A 22735-nucleotide genomic window follows, 5' to 3' on the forward strand; every position below is an offset into this window, starting at 1 on the left:
TGGTAATCAATGTTAACCATTTCACCCGTGTATCCAGGTTGTGTAAAATGGTCTCAAATATATAGTGGTTATAAGCAGGAAGAGTTTAAGAATCCTTGCTATGTGGAATACTAAAGGAATTTAAAGGCTTTAAAATAGATAGTATCTTCAGTCCTGATAAACTGAAATTATTGTGTTAGCTATTTCTATTTAAATTCTACCAATTGAAAAATTCTATAAAGCCTGTTTAATAGAAATTTTATAGATATAAAAAGCAAAAGAAAAAATAGTACTGAGTTCAGTTCGGTTCTTAATCCAGATTTGGAACAGAGTTAAATAAACCACATTATAGGAAACGAGGAGCTCAGTTTGTGTTACCAAAGAAAATTATAAATACTAACAAAAAGCAAGTTGTTGTAAATGTGTGGTTAATCACCTGCAAGCTGGTGGTTGTATTCTTGTGCTATTTAAAAAGCTCAAAGATGTATATTTTGCTTGGTCATTAAGGAAATAACATTTAACACTCATTGTGACATTTGCTGACCTAGTTTAAACACTAGTGATTAATCTGAGTCAGAAGCATTTATTTTATTTTCTTTCTTTTCTTCATAATATATCTATATATCTATATCTATATCTATCTATCTATCTATCTATCTATCTATCTATCTATCTATCTATCTATCTATCTATCTATCTATAATTTTTGGAAGTTCCATATATGTGTACAATGCCTGTTGATCCTACCTGAGAGCCCCCACCATCTCCCTGTAGCTTCCCTGAGAGCCCCATCATCTCCCTCTAGCTTCCCCAAGAACCTCCATCATCTCTCTCTATCTTCCCCGAAAGCCTCCATCATCTCCCTGTAGCTTCCCTGAGAGCCCCCACCATCTCCCTGTAGCTTCCCCGAGAGCCTCCATCATCTCCCTGTAGCTTCCCTGAGAGCCCCCATCATCTCCCTCTAGCTTCCCCGAGAGCCCCCACCATCTCCCTGTAGCTTCCCCGAGAGCCTCCATCATCTCCCTCTAGCTTCCCCGAGAACCCCCATCATCTCCCTCTAGCTTCCCCGAGAGCCCCCGCCATTTCCTTCTAGCTTCCCCGAGAGCCCCCACCATCTCCCTGTAGCTTCCCCGAGAACCTCCATCATCTCCCTGTAGCTTCCCCGAGAGCCCCCATCATCTCCCTGTAGCTTCCCCGAGAGCCCCCACCATCTCCCTGTAGCTTCCCCGAGAGCCTCCATCATCTCCCTCTAGCTTCCCTGAGAACTTCCGTCATCTCCCTCCAGCTTCCCCGAGAGCCCCCACCATCTCCCTCTAGCTTCCCCGAGAGCCTCCATCATCACCCTCTAGCTTCCCCGAAAGCCTCCATCATCTCCCTGTAGCTTCCCGAGAGCCTCCATCATCTCCCTCTAGCTTCCCCGAGAACCCCCGTCATCTCCCTCTAGCGTCTTGTCCCCATTTCATCTCTCATAATTAGTAACTACCTGATTCCAATCAGTGCTGCATGTGTGCACATGGGGGTGTGGCCACCCACTGAGGTATAAGCTACCTACTAGGGCCACATCCCTGAAGGAGAGTGATTCTTCCTCTCTCAGCAGCCACCAGTCACCAGCAGCTTCTCCAAAAGGGGTGGGGCCTCAGGATCCTCTCCAGCATCCTGGAGCTCCCTGTGTAACCCAGGCTCATGTCTAACATACAGTGCTCCCACCTCAGCATCCCCAGTGCTGGGATTATAGGCATCTTACACGGGGGAGGTTTTCCTTATTCAAATATTCGTGTAAAACAATAAACCTCAATAGGGTGTGGTAGTACAAGCCTAAAATCTCAGCACTTGGGAGGCATAGGTAGCTGGATCTCTAAGAGTTCGAAGTCATCCTGGGCTACATAGTGAGTTCTAGGCCAGCCAAGGATACATGGTGAGATGTTGTCTCAAAAAAAAAAAAAAATAAAATAAAATAAAGTCAACCTTTAGAAGATAGTTAACTCATAACAGATTTTAAATAAAAGATTTCAGATTTAGCTCTTTTCATAAAATTAATTTTTTAGCTTGTAGAATAGAATAGCTTCTAGTCTAGGAATTAAGATTAATTTCTGGAAATGCATAGCGTTTCTTTCTAGAAAATGCAGAGGCTGTCTAAAAGTGGAATTGTTGGCTCTGGGGTGTAAAAACCAATATGAATGCATGCCTGTATAGTTAAGAGCAAATACTCAGAAACAAGTGTGCTTTCGGCCAGAAGCCAGGAAAAATAGTGACAATGTACTGCCTACTGTGGAGAGTAAGCAGGAGATAACCAAGTCAGCCCAAATGATCCAGGCCCATATTGGGTAAGTCAGCCCATGTGGGTGGCCAAACATGCAGTAAGTGAAGGTGTGTGACTCTGAACCCAAGTTCTTCTTTAAATAGACACACAGCCAGGCACAGGCAGAAACAGCTCTTTGGCAAACAAGGTTGTTGCTAAGTTGAATTTCATTTTTCCTTTGGCTCAGACAGCATTAGGATTTTAAATGAGTGCTGGTAAATGGAATTTGTGCACACAGGCCACTGGAAAATTCCCAAGCCTGCAGTGCTGAGGCCGACTCCACACTGCTGCAGTGCTATGTTCATCCAGATGTGAGCACCCAAAAGTGAGGTGCACGTGTATGGTGTGTGTGGATGGTTCATAGGTGTGGTGCACATGCATAGTCTATATGAGTGGTTCACAGGCCCGGTGCACATACATAGTTCCCAGGTGTGCACATGGGTGCTTCACAGCCCTGGTGCATATGCAGGGTTGCTTTCGGGGCCATATTCACTTGATGACCTGAGTGGGGAAATAAAAACATTAAAATTCATGTTGTGATGCAGAATGCAAAATGTACTTAAGGATGCAACACTCTCCACCCCAGCACAGACCCTATGGAGAGGGAAAAAAGAGATACAACTTGAAGATTTTAAAGGAATTAAACTCCACCTCAGCTGGAGTGCTCAGCACGGATCTCAGACAGGCAGAATTCCAGCTTGGTCTTCCTCCTCCTCTATCCCTCCTTTCTTGCCTTTTCTTTTTGTTTTTCTTTTCCTTCCCTGCCTTCCTTCCAACAGGGTCTTATGTAGTCCAGATTGGCCTTGAATTCACTAAGTAGCCAAAGATGATCTTGACCTCTTGATCCTCCTGCCTCCATCTTCCAGGGGTTAGGATGACAGACTGTGACGCCACACCTGTCTCAGATCGCCACATTCTGACGGACGGGACTCTGGCTTTTGGATGCATAGCCTGTGACAGTCTCCAAGGAGTCAGTCCTCAGCTGACTCATGAGAAAGGGAGTCAAGGGCGGAGCCGAGGGTGCAGTTCAGGGTTCCAGTGCTTGCCTCAAGTGGGAGGGAGCCTGGGTGCACGCTCATCACTAACACAAGATACAAGAAGTTAATGCCAGAAAGGATGCTTATACAAATTACTCCTATAAGAGACTGAGCTTGACAAATTCTTCAGGATGTTTTCAAAGTTGTGTCTTAAGTAAAATAAGCCAGCTACTAAAGTTTAAGTCATGCATGAGTCTTCTTCGCTAAGGCATCTGTGGTGTCAGTCTCACGGTGACAGAGTGGTGGGTGCTGGGTGCCTGGGAGAGGGTCAGGGAACTACTAGGGTGCAGAGATGGGCATGGTGGTTCATGCCTTTAATCCCAGTACTTGGGAGGCAGAGACAGGCAGATCTTTGTGAATTCAAGGCCAGCCTGGTCTACAGAGCGAGTTCCAAGACAGCTAGGGCTATGTAGAGAGACTCTGTCTAAAAAAATTAGTGATGATGATGATGATGATGATGATAAGTAAAAGGTGCAGAGCACTGTTGTCAAGAGTTGGACCGGCTCCAGAGGTCTGTGAGTGAACATTACACTCTGGGTAGAGTGACTGTGCACTCTAGGAGCAGTGTCTTAAGGGAGCCTATACACTGGAACTGCCTTTGGCTAGTTGTTTCAAGAAAAGATTTATTTGGCAGAAGCCAAAGGAGAAAAGATCATTGGGTCTCCTGGTACTGGAGCTACAGGTAGTTGTAAAGGCACCATGTGGGTTCTGGGAACTACACCTGGGTCCTCTGTAAAAGTAACAAGTGTGCTTAGCCCCTCAGCCATTTTTCCAACCCCAATGGTTTGCTTTACTTAAGCTCTATTTTTTTTGTGTGTTTTGTTTTGGTAGACAGGTAAGAACAGTGGCCATGGGGGACCCTGGACTGTCCAAGCTGCAGTTCGCCCCCTTTAATAGTGCCCTGGATGTTGGCTTCTGGCATGAACTAACCCAGAAGAAGTTGAACGAGTATCGCCTGGATGAGACCCCCAAGGACATCAGGGGCTACTACTACAATGGTAGGTGCCTGCCTCACCCCCATCCCTGTGTTCTTGTCCTTCCTCTGTGGAGACAGCAGCCCTCATTCGGCACTTGTTACTATTACTTTTAGAGTGCTGGGGATGGAAACCAGCACCTCATGAATGCTAGATAAGGGACATGCTTGTCCTTTACATCCACAGTTTTTTAGCTCCTTGTGTCTTTCTTGACATTTGCCCCCAAGTCATTTAAAAAAAATTTCCCTCTGGGGAAAGAAAGAGGAGTGGAGAAACTCAAGTTGTAGCAAACACTGCTCAGCTAGCTTCTGGTGTGTGTGCGCAGAGGGTAGGGGGTGGGGAATTCTCAGGGTATACTTGTATATTGGTTACAAGTCCCTCCCTGTCAGTCTCTCTCAAGATCCCCTGTTATCTGTGCACATGTTATCTGTATGTCATGGGTTAGCAGACTCAGATAGGGCCCCTGGGCTCAATTTTCAAATAAAAGGACATGACTAGCCGTAGATGTTTTTACATGGGTACTACCACTCTGGTTTGTCACTAAGATATAATGTTTCACACAGGTGACTCTGCTGGCCTGCCCACCCGCCTGACATTGGAGTTCAGTGCTTTTGACATGTGAGTATTGATCTGTGCAGAGTCCAAAGAACCCTGCCTACTTTGGGCAAGGAGTGAATGTTCCCTTGAGCAGTCAAGGAAGCTCCTGGGTGCGGAGCCAGTGCCTCCTACTGAGTCTGCTACATTTGTTTAGTAGGAAAAAAATTAGTTCTTTTCAGAGCCTGTCCTGTACCTGGTACCATCTAAGTTGACTGGAGCTCAGATAACAGCCCTCCAGATCATCATTATAGAATATTTTATGATTCTTTCTAGTACCTCTTTGTTTTAAAGATTTATTTCTTTTATTTTTTTATATATAATAAGTTTTGCCTGCATATATGTCCGTGTACCACATGTGTGCAGTGCCCACAAAAACCAGAAGAGAGTATTGGGTTCCCTGGAACTGGAGTTACAGATGGATGTGAGCCTCTGTGTGGGTGCTAGGAATCAAACCTGCGTCCTTTACAAGAGCAGCCAGTGCTCTCTGTTGAACCATCATTCCATTCTATTGGTTGAAAGGAACACCAGGTAAATAGCAAAGGTTTGAAGAAGGATTTCTCCATCACTTGTCAACAAGCTAAGGATATTGTAAAAAAAAAAAAAAAAAAAAAGTCCCACTTGTTCCTTCTATAATCAAACTCCATTACCTTCAGGGAGCAATCCAAAAGGTATACAAATAAATGAAATTTGGCAGATGGATGTGTTTCATTTTGCAGAATTTGGAAGATTAAAGTATGTACACCTTACTACTGACACCATTTCAGTGGGCAACTCCTATGAGTTCTGAAAAGGCTGATTCTGTGATTACACACCTATTAGAAGTTATGGCCATCATGGGAATACCTGTACAAATTAAGACAATGTCCCAGCATATGTCTCCAATGAGACAGTTTTTTGCTTATTACAATATAAAGAATGTTACAGGTATACCACACAATCCTACAGGCCAAGCAGTCGTAGAAGGATCCAATCGAACTTTAAAGGATATGCTAAATAAACAGCAACAGGTAACAATGACTCCTAGAAATAGATTGCATAATGCTTTATTAACCTTGAATTTTCTCAGTGCTGATGAGAAAGGAACAACAGCTGCAGAGAGACATTGGACAACAGACAAAACTCCTGAGTTAAACCAACCGGTTTATTTCAAAGATGTGTTGATCTCAGAGTAGAAACCTGGATATACCCCACATTGGGCGCCAGATATTGGATGTTGTATTAAGGCAACTCCATGTAGTTAAAAGGGAGGTTTATTTTGTGGGGTAACTTACAAGTAAAGGGATAGGTTATAGGGTCTGGAAAAGGTGTAGCACAGTCCAGTGGTGTTCTCCGGAGAACTCTGCTCAATCTACCTCCAGCATTCAGGATCCAGGAACTAAGAGAGCTGGCACATCTGGATCTTGGGTCTTAAGGGCTCCTGTGTCAGCCCCGCCTTGTAGGCGTGACAGTTACTGAAGCCTCAATAGGGGTAGTACTTCCAGGTCAAAGCTGGAACAGCTACCCACTACACTAGTCCTTTAAAAAAATGTTTACAAGTCACATTTTGTTTGTTATTGTGAATGTGTGTGCATGCACGTGGGTGTATGTTTGCCATAGAACATGTGTAGAGGTCAGAGGACAACTTATAGGAGGCTGTTCTCTCTGCTTGCACCATGGTAGCTCCAGAGATTGAATGTAGGTGGTTGGTATTGGCAGCAAGTGCCATTATCCTCTGAACCATCTCACTGGCCCCCTCTATTTTTGTTAAATCTCTCAAAAGATTAATGTACTTTATTCCTTTATCCCCATCAAATTGCAGGTTTTAAAAACATAACATAATTGCAGAGCAGTTTCAGTGTTTATCTTTATAAAATACTTGTTGGCATTTCTTTTTTCCTTCAGAGGCTTCTTTAAATAATATTGTGTATGTGTGTTTGTCTGTTTGCATGTATATATACCACATGCATGCAGTGCCCAAGGAGGCCAGTAGAGGGTGTCAGGTCCCCGGAAGTGGAGTGACAGGTGCTTGTGAGCCACTGTGTGGGTGCTGGGACTCAAAACTGGGTCCTCTGCAAGAGCAGCCAGTGCTCTTAACTGCTGAGTCATCTCTCCAGCCCCTCCCTTTACAGCTTTCTTTCTCCATCATAACTACCTACTACTAACAAATTAAATCCTAGTAATTCCTGGTGGGAGCCTAGTCAGATGTAGATGTGATCAGTAGCTTGTCTGTGTCTGGTGTTGCCAGGAGCAGGGCTCTGTGACAGCTTGCACACACCTGGGGTATTAGGACATGTTGGACGGAGTCCCTTCTTGCACTGTGCTTGACCTCAGCCTCCTTCCCTCTGCCTCAGCATTGATTCCATAGAGCTGTCTGATGTGGGAAGCCTGCTGAGCAGAGGCTCTGCCTTCCTCTCCTCTCCAGTCCCAAATGTGCCCTGTCTGGTTTCTCTCTCCTCAAGACTGTCTTCCATGCCTTCACCTTGCCTAGGTGAGGAATGTTCTTTAGTGGAGGAATGTGATGACAGACAGCCTATGATGTGATGACTCATGGCTCTCAAGGGAAAGCTCTGGCCCCTGAAAGATGACCCCCTACACACACGCATCCAGGACTTGCTATTTAAGGCTTACCTGTGGCGTTTAGCAGAGCCATGGTTACTCATGTGCCCCTCCTCACCTGTCCTAGATTGGCATCTCTTTCCATCAGCCCCCGCAGCTCCTTTGTGCACCACACATGGAAAGATATCAATAGACACCATGTTTCTCACATGTACTGTCCTCAGCATGATGAATAACAGAAACTTCTCGCTGTATAAGTTCCATATGACAATAGCATTAAGCCATTAGCAGCGGAAATATTTCTTTTTAAAAAATGTTTAGGTTTAATTATTTGTTTTATGTGGGTGAGTGTCTTGCCTGAATGAACATACCTATGTGTACCGTGTGCATGCTTGGTGCCCATGGAGGTCGGAAGAGGGCATGGATTGCCTCCAGCTGGAGTTAGAGACAGTTGTGAGCCATCATGAGGGTGCTGGGAACTGAATCTGGGTCCTCTGTTGGAGCAGCCAGTGTTCTGAACTGTTGAGCCACCTCTCCAGCACCAAGTTTATTTTCTTTTAACATCAGTACTATATAAAATTCAGGCTGATCACTTCAGAGACAGCAGATGGGTCCCTGTCCAAGCCTGTGTTTAGAATCAGTCCATCTTCTTCACTCTTAGCTCTCCAATTCCTGACCTTTGGGGAAATGTAGTGGGTGTGAACCATGTGGCTGGTGCCCTAGATTGACAGTAGTCTTGCCATCCTGCATTTTATCCATGACCCAGATGACATAACAGCTGTGAGCAGAGCTGGGCAGTGTGGGCCAGTTGGTGGGACAAGCAGGGAAGGACTTATTCCTGACTCCTGGGAAGTTCTCTGTCTTCCAGGGTATGTGAGGCCATTCTTGAAAATGTGCTGGGTTACTAGACTTTAGCCAGGAACATGGGAGCTGCTGCCTGGGGCATGTGGGCTGGAGCCGGCACTGGGTGGGTGGGGGTGTACCTTAAGTCCACTAGTGGGAGTTGTACATTCTGCTCTGTGATTGTGTGACCCCAGGTGTCCAGGTTTGCTTTCTATCACTGTGATAAACAGCATGGCTAAAGGCAACGTGGGGAAGAAAGGGTTTATTTCAGCTTACGGTGTAGTCCATCATGTAGGGAAATCAGGGTAAGAATCTGGAGGCAGGAAGAGAAGCAGAGGCCATGGAGGAATGCTGTTTGCTGTCCTACTCTCCATTGCTTGCTCAGTCTGGTTTCTTGGACCACCTTTGCAAGGGTGGCCCCGCCCCCATTCCACATCAATCAACAAAGAGAAAATGCCACATAGACCATAGACTACAAGCCATCTGATGGAGGCAAATCTTCAAACGAGGTTCCTTTTTCTAGATGACAAGCTTGTTTCAAGTTGACGTGAACTAACCATCACACTAGGCAGTTTCATGAGGTTTGCGAGGGCAAAGAGCTACTAGTTAGAATTCAGGCCCTTGACAGTTCCTGATTCAGCCAGTTCCTCCTCAGTTTGGTCATGAGAAAAAATAGAGATGAACTTTCTTTGGGAAGAATGGGAGGCTGACAGCTGAGGGTCCCCAGACAGCACCGGCTTTCTTGTGCTTGACCAAAGAAACATTGGTCCACTTCCCCATCAGGGGTGTCGGGTTCACTTGTCACCCCGTGCTTTGCTCAGGGTCCCAGCCATGCTGGGTAACTGTTCGTCTTATGTCTAGGAGTGCCCCCACGCCTGCCCGCTGCTGCCCTGCCATGGGGACCCTGTACAACACCAACACGCTCGAGGCCTTCAAGACTGCAGACAAGAAGCTCCTCTTGGAACAGTCAGCCAACGAGGTTAGCTGCTCAGCCAAAACGGCTCCATTGCGTTTCCTGGGGTCCAGGCAAGTGCACTGTGCCTGCTCAGGTACACGGGTCGATCACAGAAATAGTCAATACATAGAGGTGCTGGCGAGTTTGAGGGCTTTTTTCCCCATAGGAAATATGGTCAACTCTCTCCTGTACAAAGAAAATGGTCAGGGGGAGACAGCTCGGCTCTGGAGTGGGGCTGGGGGTGGGATTCCCACAGGGCTAAGGTAGAGAATGAGCTTGGCTGCTGGAGTCCAGGGAACATTTGCAGCAGTGTGGCCTCTGAGAATTATGTTGCTGTGACCAAATGCACATAGGGCTCTGTGCTCTGTCCCTCAGGAGGCTTGGCTGTCCTGAGCCACAATGGCACTTACAGACCTCCAGTATTGCCAGGGCCAACTCTAGTCGGTGCCAGGCTGACTTGTGAGCCCCCTGAGACCTCTGGCATTTCTGCCCGGTCAATCTTGCCTTTGCATCCTGTGTCTCAGAGGTACCAGGTGGGTGAGGTGGCTTGTCACCTGCTCTGTGTTGTTACCTCTCCCTGGGCCGTGGGTGTGCTCTCAACCTGGATGCCTTTAGATTGCCTCTTCACTTCTGAGGTGGAGGAGAATGAAAGACTGGGGTGAAGGGGGTGGTCCTTGCCTGTCTTCTTGTCTCCTTTATTTGAGGGGTCTTCACACTGGTCTTAGAAAACAGATGGCATCTTGCACACCATTGGAGGATGCGTCAGTGCAGCTGCTGTGGAGGATGTAAAAGTGCTCAGGGATTCAGAGGAGAGCCAGCTAGTGCTCCAGAGTGGCACCCCTGGTGTCTCATCTGGAGAAAGTGAGGTCTGAACACTGAAGGCACATCTGCAGCCTGTCCACAGTAGCTGGGGTGCCCTGAGCAGGTGAGCTCATGCAGGACTATGGTACATATACACAGAGCTCTTACTCATGAAGAATAAAAGCCTGCCATTTGCGACAACTTGGGGAGAACAGGAAGGCCTTTGAGGAAGTGGAATGAGGCAGGCACAGGAAGACAAACAGCCCAGAGCCCCACTCACTATAGAGTCTGAAAATATTCAACGCAAGGAGAGTGTAGAACAGAACAGTAAAGGCTGGGAAGGGAGAAAGCAAGAGAGGCCAGAGAGGATGGATGGGAGATACTGAGCAGTGGGGAGGGGTACATTTAGCTCCCCGCAGCACAGTACAGGGGTTGTTTGACAGTGGAATATCTCAGGGTAACTAGAAGAAAGGGATTTGAGGATCCCCTCCCCACACACAAGAAAGCTAACTGCTCTGCTGTGGTCACTGCCATCTGTGTGTATTTTATGAGCCCGTTTAATAAGGGACCTTCTGCAAGAGCCGCACTAACAATAGTCACACCAACATGGCGGAGAAACATGAGAGACCAGTCTTCTGTGTTGTCCCAGTGGTCACCTCCCTCGAAGTGGATGCAGCTCTAGAGAGTTAAATCAGGCCTTCCTCCATGAAGGGAAAAATCCTAACCTTGACCAGGCTCAGATTTCTCCTGTGATCCCCGCCCTACCCCAACCAGCTCATCAGAAAGTGAGGTCCACTCGTCCATGGTCCAGTGCCTCCAGGGTGGTGATATCTGTTTATTTTCCTCTCACGCGTGCATTTGGGGCATGGTTCTTGTTATGAACATTTGCTGTGGCTTTTGTAGCGACATAGTTTAGCAGCTGAGCTCTGAACATCTTGTGCCCAGATGGTGACAGCCCTGGCTTTCATCCACAGACACAGCACTGGCCCTGTGTTCAGACATGGAGACCATGCTCATTTTCTCATCTCTCAAAGCTCCAAATAGAGCTTGGAGAAAGCCTCACTGTGGGGATGGCTGTGGTGGGGGCACACCTTTAATCCCAGCACTCAGGAAGCACACGCAGGGGATCGATTGAGTTTGAGACCAGCCCATTCTATTTAGAGAATTCCACACCAGCCAGGGCAACATGCCTCCCCACCCACCCACCCTCACCCCCCAAAAAGAAAGAAAGTCACACTGTGTAGTTTAGTTCAAATCACTCGTTTCAGAGCCTCCCCTCCCTGGAATTCCCACTTGCCGACGGGTCAGGTGTCCGCTTCTATGACAAAAGTCCTGCATGGAGCTGAGCATGCACTTTTTATTTCTGCAACCATGGCATGCCTGGCACACAGCAGACAGTAGCGAATCCCCGCTGATGGGCATCTCGAGGGTGTGAGTGTCTACTTGCCTCCTCCGTGCTGAGTGCCCCTGAGGGAAGGTGCCAGGTACTCTCGCCGGCTGATAATGATGGAGCAAGGCTGCTGGAGAGGCAATGTGAAGGAGGCAAAGAGTGGTAATGAGCCACTTCAGTGCTGGAGAGCAGGCCAGAAGGGAAGAAGAGCAGCAGCTGGCCAGAGGAACCAGCAGCCCGACCTAATGCCTTTCTCGTTCTTCTGGCAGATCTGGGAAGCCATAAAGTCAGGCGCTGCTCTCGAGAACCCCATGCTCCTCAACAAATTTCTGCTCTTGACCTTTGCAGTAAGTAGATGGGCGGAGACTCCACAACCCTGACTCTGCCCCATGAACCCACAGGAGGCTCCGCTCTTATCTCTTAGCACTGTTCCCTGGGAGTGTGTGCTGAGGCCATTAGCGGGAAGCTTGCTGAGTAGTGGAGATCATGCTAGCACATGTGAGCAGTGCAGGACTGATCTCTGCCTCTTGATCTACAGCCATTACATAATTCTCAAACATAGTCACCCAACTCCTGTCATTCAACACAGGATAGACCAGGCTCAAGGAACAGAGGCTCCATTGTTGCTGGAAAATGTCTGTGTTAAATAGGATCCTGCAACCAAGTGTGGTGACACACACCTGTCACCCCAGCCCTCATGAGGTGGAGACAGGGATACTCACAAGTTTGAGGCCAGCCTAGTATACATTGTGAATTTCAGGCCAGCTACATAGCAACAGTACATCTCAAAACAAGCAAACGAAAAACAAATAAGCACCCAGCATTCTTTCGAGGCCCATCATGTCACTCCACTTGCTGTCACTACGACAAAGTTCTCGAGATAATTAACTTATAAGAAGGTGGCTCGTAATTTTGGAGGTGTTGCTCTAGGGTCTCTTGGCTTCACCGTGTTTGGTCCTGTGCTTGCAGAGAATATCATGGTGGGAGCATGAAGCAGGAGCTGTTTATCTCATAGTGCCTGGGAAGCAGAGAGAAAACCAGGAAAGGGCTGGGTGCCCAGTGTCCCCTTTAAAGGCATGCCCTCAGTGGGTTAATTCCATCCTATTGCTCTCTACACCCCTACCTCTTAAAGGTTTGACTGGATCTCAGCACCACAGCCTGGGGACCAAGCTTTTGCTTGCCTCTGAAGACACTTCAGATCCAAAGTTTCAGTAGCAGCCATTGCATAGAGGAAAGGGGCTTCTGGATGGAGGTAGTCATACCACCTGGCTTTAGCACACATACAATTGTTTATCAGAAAAAAAAGAAGACTGTCTGTATGCAAGACTTAATTTCTAGAACTGTTAAGGGCAGCCTGCCAACTGGTAAGAATCCAGGAGCTGCTTTCCCAGTGTGTTTACACACAACCCATAGCTGAGGAAGGCATCTGCGTGTGCAGATGTCTATAAAATACTGTTGTGTACTGTCAAGTGGGTGTCCATAGACTCCAGTTTACGTTCAGGACTAGATTCCTGTCCCCTAGTGTGAACAGCACTTCCATGACCCACAGTGGCCAGTCATATTGATATTTGTCCTCTCTGGCTGTGTGTGTGCTTCTAGGCATATTAAGGTCCCTGTGTGTTAAAGTGTGTTGCTTTGCCACAGCCTCATCAACTCTGGACATCAGTCTCCTTCCACACATTGATATATTTATTTGCTTAATAAAGTTGGATATATTAAGAAAATGTTTTCGTACACATTGGGAGAAAGGTACCAATTTAGTTATTTTTATTTGAGCCTTGTTTCTCCAAATGCCCTCTGTGTCCTTCCCTGCCAGGCACAAGAGAGGCTGGCAGGGTACACACCTCAGGCAGCTCCAGGAGCACGTTGCCCAGTGGGTGATGGTGGGAGAAAGGATACTCTGGGGGCTCTGTCCGGTTGCTAGGTGCAGCGTGGATGTCAGTCATTTATCTACTTATGAGTTCCTTGGTAGGATGGATTTAATTAGTGCTAAAGGTTTCAGAGTTTGTTACTCGATCGTGAGTACCTTTTTGTACTAAGAATTCTTGTTAATTAAACATTAATCCATTTTTATACCAAGGATCCCAACTAACAGTTTCAGCTTAATGAGAAAATAACATCAGCTTTTATTCAACTTTTAAGCAGTTTCCTAGAGTCAGTGGCTATCTGCCTTGCTGTCCCTTTTTGCAAAATGTTCTTAGCTGGGCTGTACAAAAAAATAAAATGGTCCTTTAAACTCTTCAGACACAAAGGGCTTTATGTTTAATTTGTCCAAGATCCTTTGCATCCTGGGAAGAACAAAGCACAGCTCTAAGAAAGCTTTGGCTTCTGGAGATGCCCTGATAAGCTGGCGGCCTGTGTGCAGTCCCCCATCTTGAATTGTTTAACCTTTTGCGAAGATCAGCTATGACAAATCACTCATGCACAGGTGGAGAGCGGACTCCCAGGCCTTCAGTTTCCCTGTCTGCAGTTCTCAGGCCTCAGAGGGCCAGGCCCGTCATTTATTTCAATTTGACAGTTTGCTTTGCCATTGTGAAAAGGGTTCTTTTTTGAGTTCATCAATTCCTGACCAAGATGGAGAGTGTGGAGACTGTAATCATTAGGCTCGTGTCTGGAACTGTGTTACATATACACATATTTGATTTTAAAAGTCATTGACTGATTCAATTCCTATGAAAACTCTGGAAACAGGCATATATATCCCCAGAGAATGTCTGGTTGTGTCCAGAGGTCTGGGAGAATGGGGAGCAGGGCTGTTCTGCTCATAAGGACAGGATTTCTTCTTGGAATAATAAAAATGTTCAAGAATTACTGGTGGTTCAGCTGTGTCAGACAAAAACAAACTCCATAAAGCTGTTTGTGTGGTTCAGTGGGAGACCCTGCTTCAGTATTTAAGGCAGGGAAAAAGGAAGACACTTGATGGCAACCTCAAGCTTCCACATGTGTGCACATACACCTGTGAAAACATGCACCCTTGTACACACACGAGCCCACAGACTTGAGAACATACACCCATATGTGCATATATGGCACACTCCTACAAAATCAAAACCAAACAAAATCTAAATCAAAGTCATGGGACAGCTCTGCAGTTCTCATTCTTAGCAAGACTCGAGAAAAGTGATTCCTTAGCTGAAACACTGCATCATAGGTGAGGGAAGAGGCTGTCCAGGACCACAGTGCCCTGGAGTCCTAGCCCATGAGAGAGTCAGGCCCTAATGGCACAAGCATTTGAGGCCCTGGGGCTGAATGGGAGGCGAGTTGAGAACAGCTGGGAAACCCCTTTCCCTGGGTATAGGAGTGACCATCTATCTGTTCCCTGCATGATATCATTATACCTCGGTTTGGAGCCTACTTTAACTCAGACTGTCAGTCACAGACTCACTATCTCTGTTCTGTGTGGAAGGCCAGCAGCTGATGGCTAGGACCGAGGCATAGTCATTGTATTGTCTGAGTGTCGTGTTTTGCCTTGTACACAGTAGGTGTTTAATAGTTGCTGATTTACACTTGACCAAGAAGACATTTTGGAAAGCACTATCAAACAGTGAAACATCCTTAATCTTAAACCAGAATGTTTCCAGATCAGGACTTTGAATGTCAACATGGTAACACAATGGAAAATTTCACACTTAAAATGCTGCTGCACTAAAAATACTGTATAAAATTTCATGCAAGTTGTGGAGATAAGATGTATATAACACAAAAATGAATTTCCTGTTTAGGCTTAGGTCCCATTCACAGGATATTTCAGAGCACATATGCAAATAGTCTGACATCTGGAAAAACTGCAAAATCTGAGCCACCTCAAATGCCAAGCCTTTGGGGAAGAGTTCCCTTCCGTGTGCAGAGAACAGAGCACTGCTTCCTCAGGACTGAACATAGCTGTGTGCTTTGTTGTTGTTGTTTTTGGGTTTGTTTTTTGTTGTTGTTGTTGTTGGTGGTGGTGGTGGTGGGGTCACCAATGGAAGCCTCCTGGGTGTGAAATGGGATGAGAGGCTACCTCGTAGGGTAAGCTTCTTCCTAAAGCATGCAGAGGTCGAGGGTTTAGCTTCTGCTTCTGAATGAGAAAGTCTGTTTACCAATATATTGTGAGATGATGTGGGCAGGAAGCCTGGGGTCCAGGCACAAGTTCTGTGTTCTCTAGCCATCTCTGATGGAGATGATCTGGGCATACGTAGTATACATCAGCTTTTAATGCACCCGGCTTTTCTTGTGGTGGGTTATGAAGCTGGGTCTTAGGTAACCTAGGCTGGCCTCTAACTATGTATCAGGACATCCTTAAACTTGTGTTCCTCCTGTCTTCATCTCTCAGGTGCTGGGATTACAGGCATGCACCACGGCTCCTAGCTTAATATATTACATTGATGAATGTGTGTTGGTTTCATTTGTGGGGCACGATGTTCTATACAACTTTGTTCTGATTTGTGTTTACCCTAGGACCTGAAGAAGTACCACTTCTACTATTGGTTTTGCTGCCCCGCCCTCTGTCTTCCTGAGAGCATCCCTCTAATCCAGGGACCTGTGGGCTTGGATCAAAGGCTTTCACCAAAACAGGTATCAGCAAGTTAAAAAAAATGCAAGTGAAATCAGGCTTAACTGAGAGCAGGTGTGTGGCTCACAAGGCAGCTGAGCAGCGGTCACTGGATGGAGAAAAGGCACCTTGGAGCTCTCCAGAGGGTGAGGGAGCTGTGTTTACTAAGTGCTGATAAGGTCAGTGTGAAGAGGAGGAGCCGTCCTCCTCCAGGTGGCCCTGAAACTTGGTGAAATGCTAAGCCCACAGGGAGGAATTACAGGAACATTTTGAAAGACTGAGAATTTATGAGTGTGTTTTTCATCTTCAGTCTGGGGAAGACATAAAGCCACAGCCCTTACAGAGAGTCTATGAGACAAGCCCCACCCCCACCCCAGACCCAATACAGGTCTAGTCCTTTCATTAGAGGTTAGTCCCAAGAACCATTAAGATAATCAGGCTGGCAGAACACAGACCTAGCTGGAAAATTCTGATTGTTATGAAGACCTTGACTGAGGGTCAAGATGATCTGAATTCCAGAAGCATGTCAGTAAGATGCAGAATTCTGAAGCTGGCAAAGATTTAAAGGCAGGGTGGGGGCAGAGAAATGACTTGGCAATTAAGAGGACTTACTGCTCTTACCCAGGTCCTTACCCCAGCACGCACATAGCAGTTCCAGGCAGCTGTACCTCCCTCTCCAGAAGGACCAAACCCCTCCTCTGGCCTCCTGGTCACTACATGCATGTGCTGTACAGACACACATGCACAAAAGTATTCATATACATAAAATAAAAATAAATAAACCTTTTTAAAAAATATTTAAGAATTAATTTATTTTAGAACAAATGCATGGTTGTAGTTTTCTGCAACTAATTTCCTAGGAAGAAACGTAACTTGAGTCAACACATTCTAGTTGGAGATTGAATGTTGATGTTTAAGAAGGAAAAAAAACGTTCTCAGATCATCTCAGGAACTATTACCCAACCTTGTAACATGCTGCCAAAAGAAAAAAACAGTCATAGGTTCTGGACTGGAGGGATGGTTAAGAGCACTTGTTCACGCTAAGGACCCAGGTTTGGATCCCAGCAGCCCTGTGATAGCTCACAACTATCCCTAACTCTACCGTCAGGGGATCTGATGCCCTCTTCAGGCCTCCACAGGCACTGCAGGCACCTGGTACATATTTACACATAAAGGAAAAACACTCATACACATAAAATAAAAAGTGAAAAAATTTCAAGACAAAAGATTCTGCCCTCTAAATGGATGAATTGTAGGACATGTGTATTGTGTCATAACAAAACTGTAAAGATAATGGCAAATTTTCTCACTGGTTGGACCATGCTGGGTTATCACAGAAGAATGCTTGTTTACCTCTGTAAACCTCTGTTGACAGCTTAGGCAGCCACCATTCTGACCCACAAAGTGCCCCCTTTGTGCCCCTGTGAAGGCATAGCACAGGGAAAAGGTTATGGAAAGGTTAAGAGGTGGTATCAATGGGCACTTGGTGAGCTTGGATATTTCTACCTAGCTGGCTTTGCAGTTCCTTTGACGGTTTTGGTCTTTATCTCAGAGCTGTATTTCCTAGAGAGTGCCTTCACCTCCATTGTTTTCAGATACAGGCCCTCGAGCATGCCTACGATGATCTGTGTCAAGCTGAAGGAGTCACGGCCTTACCATACTTCTTAATCAAGTACGATGACAACACTGTGATGGTCTCCTTGCTCAAACACTACAATGATTTCTTCCAAGGTCAAAGGACAAAGGTCAGAGTCTTTGGGTATCATTTTGTTAGGCAGTTAAAAAACTTGAAGTTTGCATTCTAATAGAGCACTATCAATGAAACTTCACATTTCCTTAGCCCTCCATGGTATGTTCTAGAACATTTCCTCTGTCCTCTCCACCCCTTGTCCCCACTTCAGTTCCTCCTTGGGATCCCCCTGGCTCACTCATAGCTCGTGGTGTGACTCCTCCCTTCTGTTAGTGATGAAGAGATCTGTTTTCCCTCTAGAAATGTCCTACATCCATGTTCCCCGACTGGCCAGCCTCACCACAGAGCTCGACTTCCTCCTGGGCAGCTGGAATCTTGCATAACACTGCTATGGAAGAGTCATCCTCAGATGGCTCATGTCACTCAGTCATTCAATGAACAGAGCCTACTGGGGCCTCTCTTCTGGTCCCAGTACCTTTCCTTCCATCCTCTACTATTCTCCCCATAAGCCATTGCTCTAACTAAGCTTGCCTGCTTTCATCCAGCCTCTACATCCCACCACCATCACCCAACCAAACACACCCAGATCTCTTTCTGTCTGTTTTCACTCGCACTGTGTCATCTTCCTGTGAGCGTCTACAACACTCTCTGTCCTCAGAGTCTCCTCCCATTGCAGAGCATTCTCACAGGGTGGCCATGTGTGTTCTTTCCCTATCTGGCCTCCCTCCATTCAGTCCCTGGTCCAAAAATGCCTTTTTGTATCATGTTAGACTGTTAACCAGGGCCAGTGTTGATCAGTTGGTGTCTGTGGAGTGTGTAGGTAACAATTGTCTGGGGCCCTCAATCAAATTCTTTTGAATGAATAAGAGTATTGCAAATGTTTTCTTAAGTAATAAGATACGTTGTATTTGTATGCAATTTGAGCCATACATCAGGTTGTGAGTTAAAATGTGGTCCACAAGTATTAGGAAGTTGTGAAATCAGGTGGAGTAATGTAAGTAAAATGTCTGAGAGTTGAGAAAAAAGAGGCCCTTAACTGATGGCCAGTTTGAATCTAGAACCCAGGGCCTTGTGAATGTTAAACCAAGCTCCACTCCCAGCCAGGATGTCTTTGTTTTAAAATCAATGGCATTCTCATTTTCTTTTTCAGAGGAAAAGTCCTCAAAGAATAAAGATTTAGCTTTTAAAATTCTTTTGTCCAAGTGATAATAGAAAGTTGTAATGGTTGCTGAGTAGACCAGGCCTTTAGTAACTTAGGGTCCAGCCTACTGTACAGCCCGACTGTGATAGCAGGCAAGCTGCTAGAGGCCTGGCTGAGTGCAGCAAATCCATGCCCCTGTCCTCGGTATCACTTCAGCAAGACTCTCACAAACTCAAAATCTCATAATAAATCTGTGAAATGGGTGTCACAGTGTCTGCATTTCCTACATAAAGAATATGATACTGACAGTCACCTCGTGTCTATGGCCAGCTCCCTAGAACCCTGCACTCTCTGCCTTCCCGTTTCCACATTGCTGTGGTGCAGGCCATCTCTACTTGACCCTGGGGTTCTAAATAGACCTGGATCTGATGCCAGTGCTGGCACCTGCTAGCTCTGTGGCCCCGGGGAAGCAGAGTGACCTTGCCTTGCCTTGGTATTTCTGTCAAATACCACAGAGATTCTCTTTCCATGATTTGGTGAAAACTAAACATGCTAATGTGAATAAAATGATTAGCACAAAAGCAGGTCGTGGTAGCACTCACTTGTAATCCCCAGCACTCAGGGGGCAGGGGCAAGTGGATCTCTGTGAGTTCAAGGTCAGCCTAATCTACATAGTGAGTTTCAGGACAGCCAAGGCTAGATAGAGCTTGCCCCCCACCCAATGCTCAGCACATAGTGGGTGCTCATCATATAGCAGGCCCCAATATGTAGTGGGTTCCTTGCATGTAGCAGGCCCTAATGTGTAGTGTGGATTCTTGACATGTAGCAGGCTCTCACTATGTAGCAGGCACTAGGTACACCCCCACTTATTTTCCTCCTTGTGTTTTTTCCCCTTCGTTCCCCAGCATATTGTAAGAGACTGCACGAACCTTGAGTCTCCTCTGAACTCTGCAGGGGTTCATGCGACCAAGGACCTGTGCGGCCAGGACCATTGCCCCTCACTTGCTTAGAATTATACTGTTGGTTAAGGACAGATCTCAGGAAAGCCTGGATCGCTCAGCACATGTGCTGACAGCCTCCTTGTGGACTAGAACTTGAAAGACAGACACTGCAATAGCTGTCCTCACAGACCCCAGAGCCTTATAGAGCCGAAGAGGCACCCACATGAAAGTTCATGGAAATTGAAGGAATCAAACAAAAGGCCCAAAGAAATGAGACATTGATAGACTGGTTGGTTACCTGTGCCATTTCACATTGTAGAAAGTGTCACAGCAGCTGTGAACACTGGTAACCTCACTGGAGTTTGCCAGCCTCTTAGCCTATGGTCATGAGTGTTCCCATCCATCCTCTACATGCATTCTCCAGCCTGTGGCCATGAGTGCTCCCTTCCATTCTTCACATGCATTCTCCAGCCTGTGGCCATGAATGCTCCCATCCATCCTCCACATGCATTCTCCAGCCTGTGGTCATGAGTGCTCCCTTCCATCCTCCACATGCTTTCTTCAGCCTGTGGCCATGAGTGCTCCCTTCTATCCTCCACATGCTTTCTCCAGCCTGTGGCCATGAGTGCTCCCTTCCATCCTCAACATGAATTCTCCAGCCTGTGGCCATGAGTGCTCCCTTCCATTCTCCAGCCTGTGGCCACATCCCTCCTCTTCCTGCAGCCCTTCAGGATAAAGTGGAAGTGCCCTCGGCTAGCCCTGCCTCATCTCCCACTGCTCCCCAAGGTAAAGCTTGCACTCCAGCTGCAGCCGTGCCCTCCAAACACACATGCTGGCATTCTGCCCTCTGGTGGACTCTCCCCTTTGTCTTCACTGGTTGATGCCCTACTTATGGATTTATCTCCCCCAAAGTGACAACTGACTATGTGCACTGTTTCCTGTCCTCATATGGGGTCCAGCTGCAGCCTCCTCTTTACCCCTTGCATTCCAACATGATGCTAGTACGTTCTCACGGGCCTCTGACCCAGGTTCTGGGCAGCTGGTGAACACTCTCAGCACAGCAGCCATGCTGTGCCCCTTCTGTGGATTCCACATTTACTGCAACCTGGGTGCTCCAGAGTTACCCACTGGTAAACGTGGAAGAAAGGGAGAGGCCATCATGGCCTGGTGCCATCCAAGCAGGCTTCCTAAGAAACAGAGGCTGTAGTAGAGCCCCCCTAAATATTTCCGAAGAGTCCAGGTGAGATTAGGTACGCCTGCTTTTACTGCCTTAGCCTTAGTTTGCTGTTCAGATAATTCCAGCTTCTCTTGAGTGTTCCTTGTATCATGGTGTTTCCATGAATGATTGACCCTCTTCTAAGAGCAGGCATTCATTTCAGTGTGAGCTCCTGCAGGTGTGTTCACCCTTCAAACGGGGTCCATCTGTTTCCTGCCAGCACACCACATCTGCCCCCAGCCTCTCCTCTTTGATCTCTGTCTCTGTCTCTGTGTCTTCGCCCTCCCCCTCCCCCACTGGCAGTACTGGGAATGGAGCCTAGGACAACTCACCCTCTCTGGCTGAGCTACACTGTAGCCCGCCTCCCCTTCCCAGCTGCATTTCCATCCAGAAGTTGTTCCCAGTGAGCCTCCTGTCTTCATGGGAAAGGTGGAGACGTGTTGAGATCCTCCACATGTCCCTCCTAGGTGATATCCTTATGCCTGTGACTGCAGTAACCATTCCCTCCCACACCTGAACTCCCTGGGGCTCCCTCACCACTTTATCTATCTTCCCGCTTATCCCCGCTGAACTCAGGACCTTCCCTGTAGGAGGCTGTTGGTCTTCTTACAGGCATCATCATGGCTCTGCTTCCATCCACTTGCTGGCTACCTCCCTGTCCCTTGTCGCATAGTTTCTTCCTGTAGCTCTCAGGTTCTCAACATCTTAGTCTGCTCCCTGTACCTTTCGGCCATCACCCGAGCTGGCGGTTGCCTTTCCTCTGTGTCACTGAGTGACTTCTAGATGGGCCTCGCTGGGTCTCCTGTGGCCTCTGATCCACCTTGTCTGCAGTGATCTCTTGTGGTGCTTCCCAAATGAAACACCTGAGTGTCTTCACTCTAAGCTGAACAGCTGAATTCTTCACTGACATGTGTGACTTTTGATGTCAGGCCTGTGGGGGAGAGTCCGCTGATATATCCGACTTCTTTTGTTTTGTTTTGTTTGTTTGTTGTTGCTGTTTTTGAGGATTTTGAGAAAAGCAAAGATTCTTTCTTTCTTCTTCTTTTGTTGTTGTTCTTCCTCCTCTTCCTCCTCCTCCTCCTCTTCTTCTTCTTTGTTTTGTTTTCAAAAAATCTGCAGAAATGGGAACCCTACCTACCAAAGAAGCCGCTCCTGGGTCACTTTGAGCCCCACACATCTTGCCGGGCTTGCTAGCTCAGTGACAGGTCCTGCGTGGGCGTTCTCGGCTCGTGTACCCAGGACAACTTTTCTCTCCTTCTTGACTGATGTCAGGTTGTTTAATGCACACTTGCTGGATTTAACTGAGAGTGAAAATTACCTGTGACACTGAAACTCAATACTCAGATGTTCTTGATTGTACATATCCCAAAAATGTTTCCCAAAAATGTGTGTGTGTGTGTGTGTGTGTGTGTGTGTGTGTGTGTGTGTGAGAGAGAGAGAGAGAGAGACAGAGACAGAGACAGAGAGACAGAGAGACAGAGAGACAGAGAGAGAGAGAGAGAGAGAGAGAGAGAGAGAGAGAAAATGTGCATGTGATGATGTATGGTGGGAAATACACACACACACACACACACACACACACACACACACACACACACACACCTTATAATGCTGATGATGGAACCCAAGGTCTCGTGCATGCTGGGTAAGCAGTTTGCCACTGAACTACCCCCCAGCTCATGGTTTATCTTTGTGAAGTTCTAGTTATGACCCACTCAGTTATTTGAGCCACAAACAGGTCATCTCCCGGCTGACGGGATGGCTCACTGGTTAAAGGTGGTTGTCACCCAAGCCTGGAGACCTGGG

The 22735-nt window shown here is 46.8% G+C and overlaps 1 protein-coding gene across 9 annotated transcripts in view; it reads left to right on the forward strand.

Annotated features, from left to right (window-relative positions):
• Atg7 (autophagy related 7) overlaps window positions 1–22735 on the forward strand; it is a 279653-nt gene that overhangs the window by 48661 nt on the left and 208257 nt on the right. For 8 of the 9 annotated variants that reach the window (XR_008214479.1, XR_008214474.1, XR_008214477.1 and 5 more), the window contains exons 2-7: window positions 4147–4313; window positions 4853–4907; window positions 9126–9243; window positions 11680–11757; window positions 15848–15964; window positions 17537–17686. Coding sequence is in view for 1 of the 9 variants with exons in the window: in XM_052721064.1 (XP_052577024.1) it covers window positions 4147–4313; window positions 4853–4907; window positions 9126–9243; window positions 11680–11757; window positions 15848–15964; window positions 17537–17686 (685 nt within the window). In the remaining 8 variants the exon portion in view is untranslated. The remainder of the gene's footprint in view (window positions 1–4146; window positions 4314–4852; window positions 4908–9125; window positions 9244–11679; window positions 11758–15847; window positions 15965–17536; window positions 17687–22735) is intronic. The other variant, XR_008214480.1, reaches the window with a different exon arrangement.

This window comes from Peromyscus californicus, unplaced genomic scaffold (assembly GCF_007827085.1).
Source record: "Peromyscus californicus insignis strain IS unplaced genomic scaffold, ASM782708v3 Scaffold_6__1_contigs__length_162567912, whole genome shotgun sequence".
Classification (NCBI taxonomy): domain Eukaryota; kingdom Metazoa; phylum Chordata; class Mammalia; order Rodentia; family Cricetidae; genus Peromyscus; species Peromyscus californicus.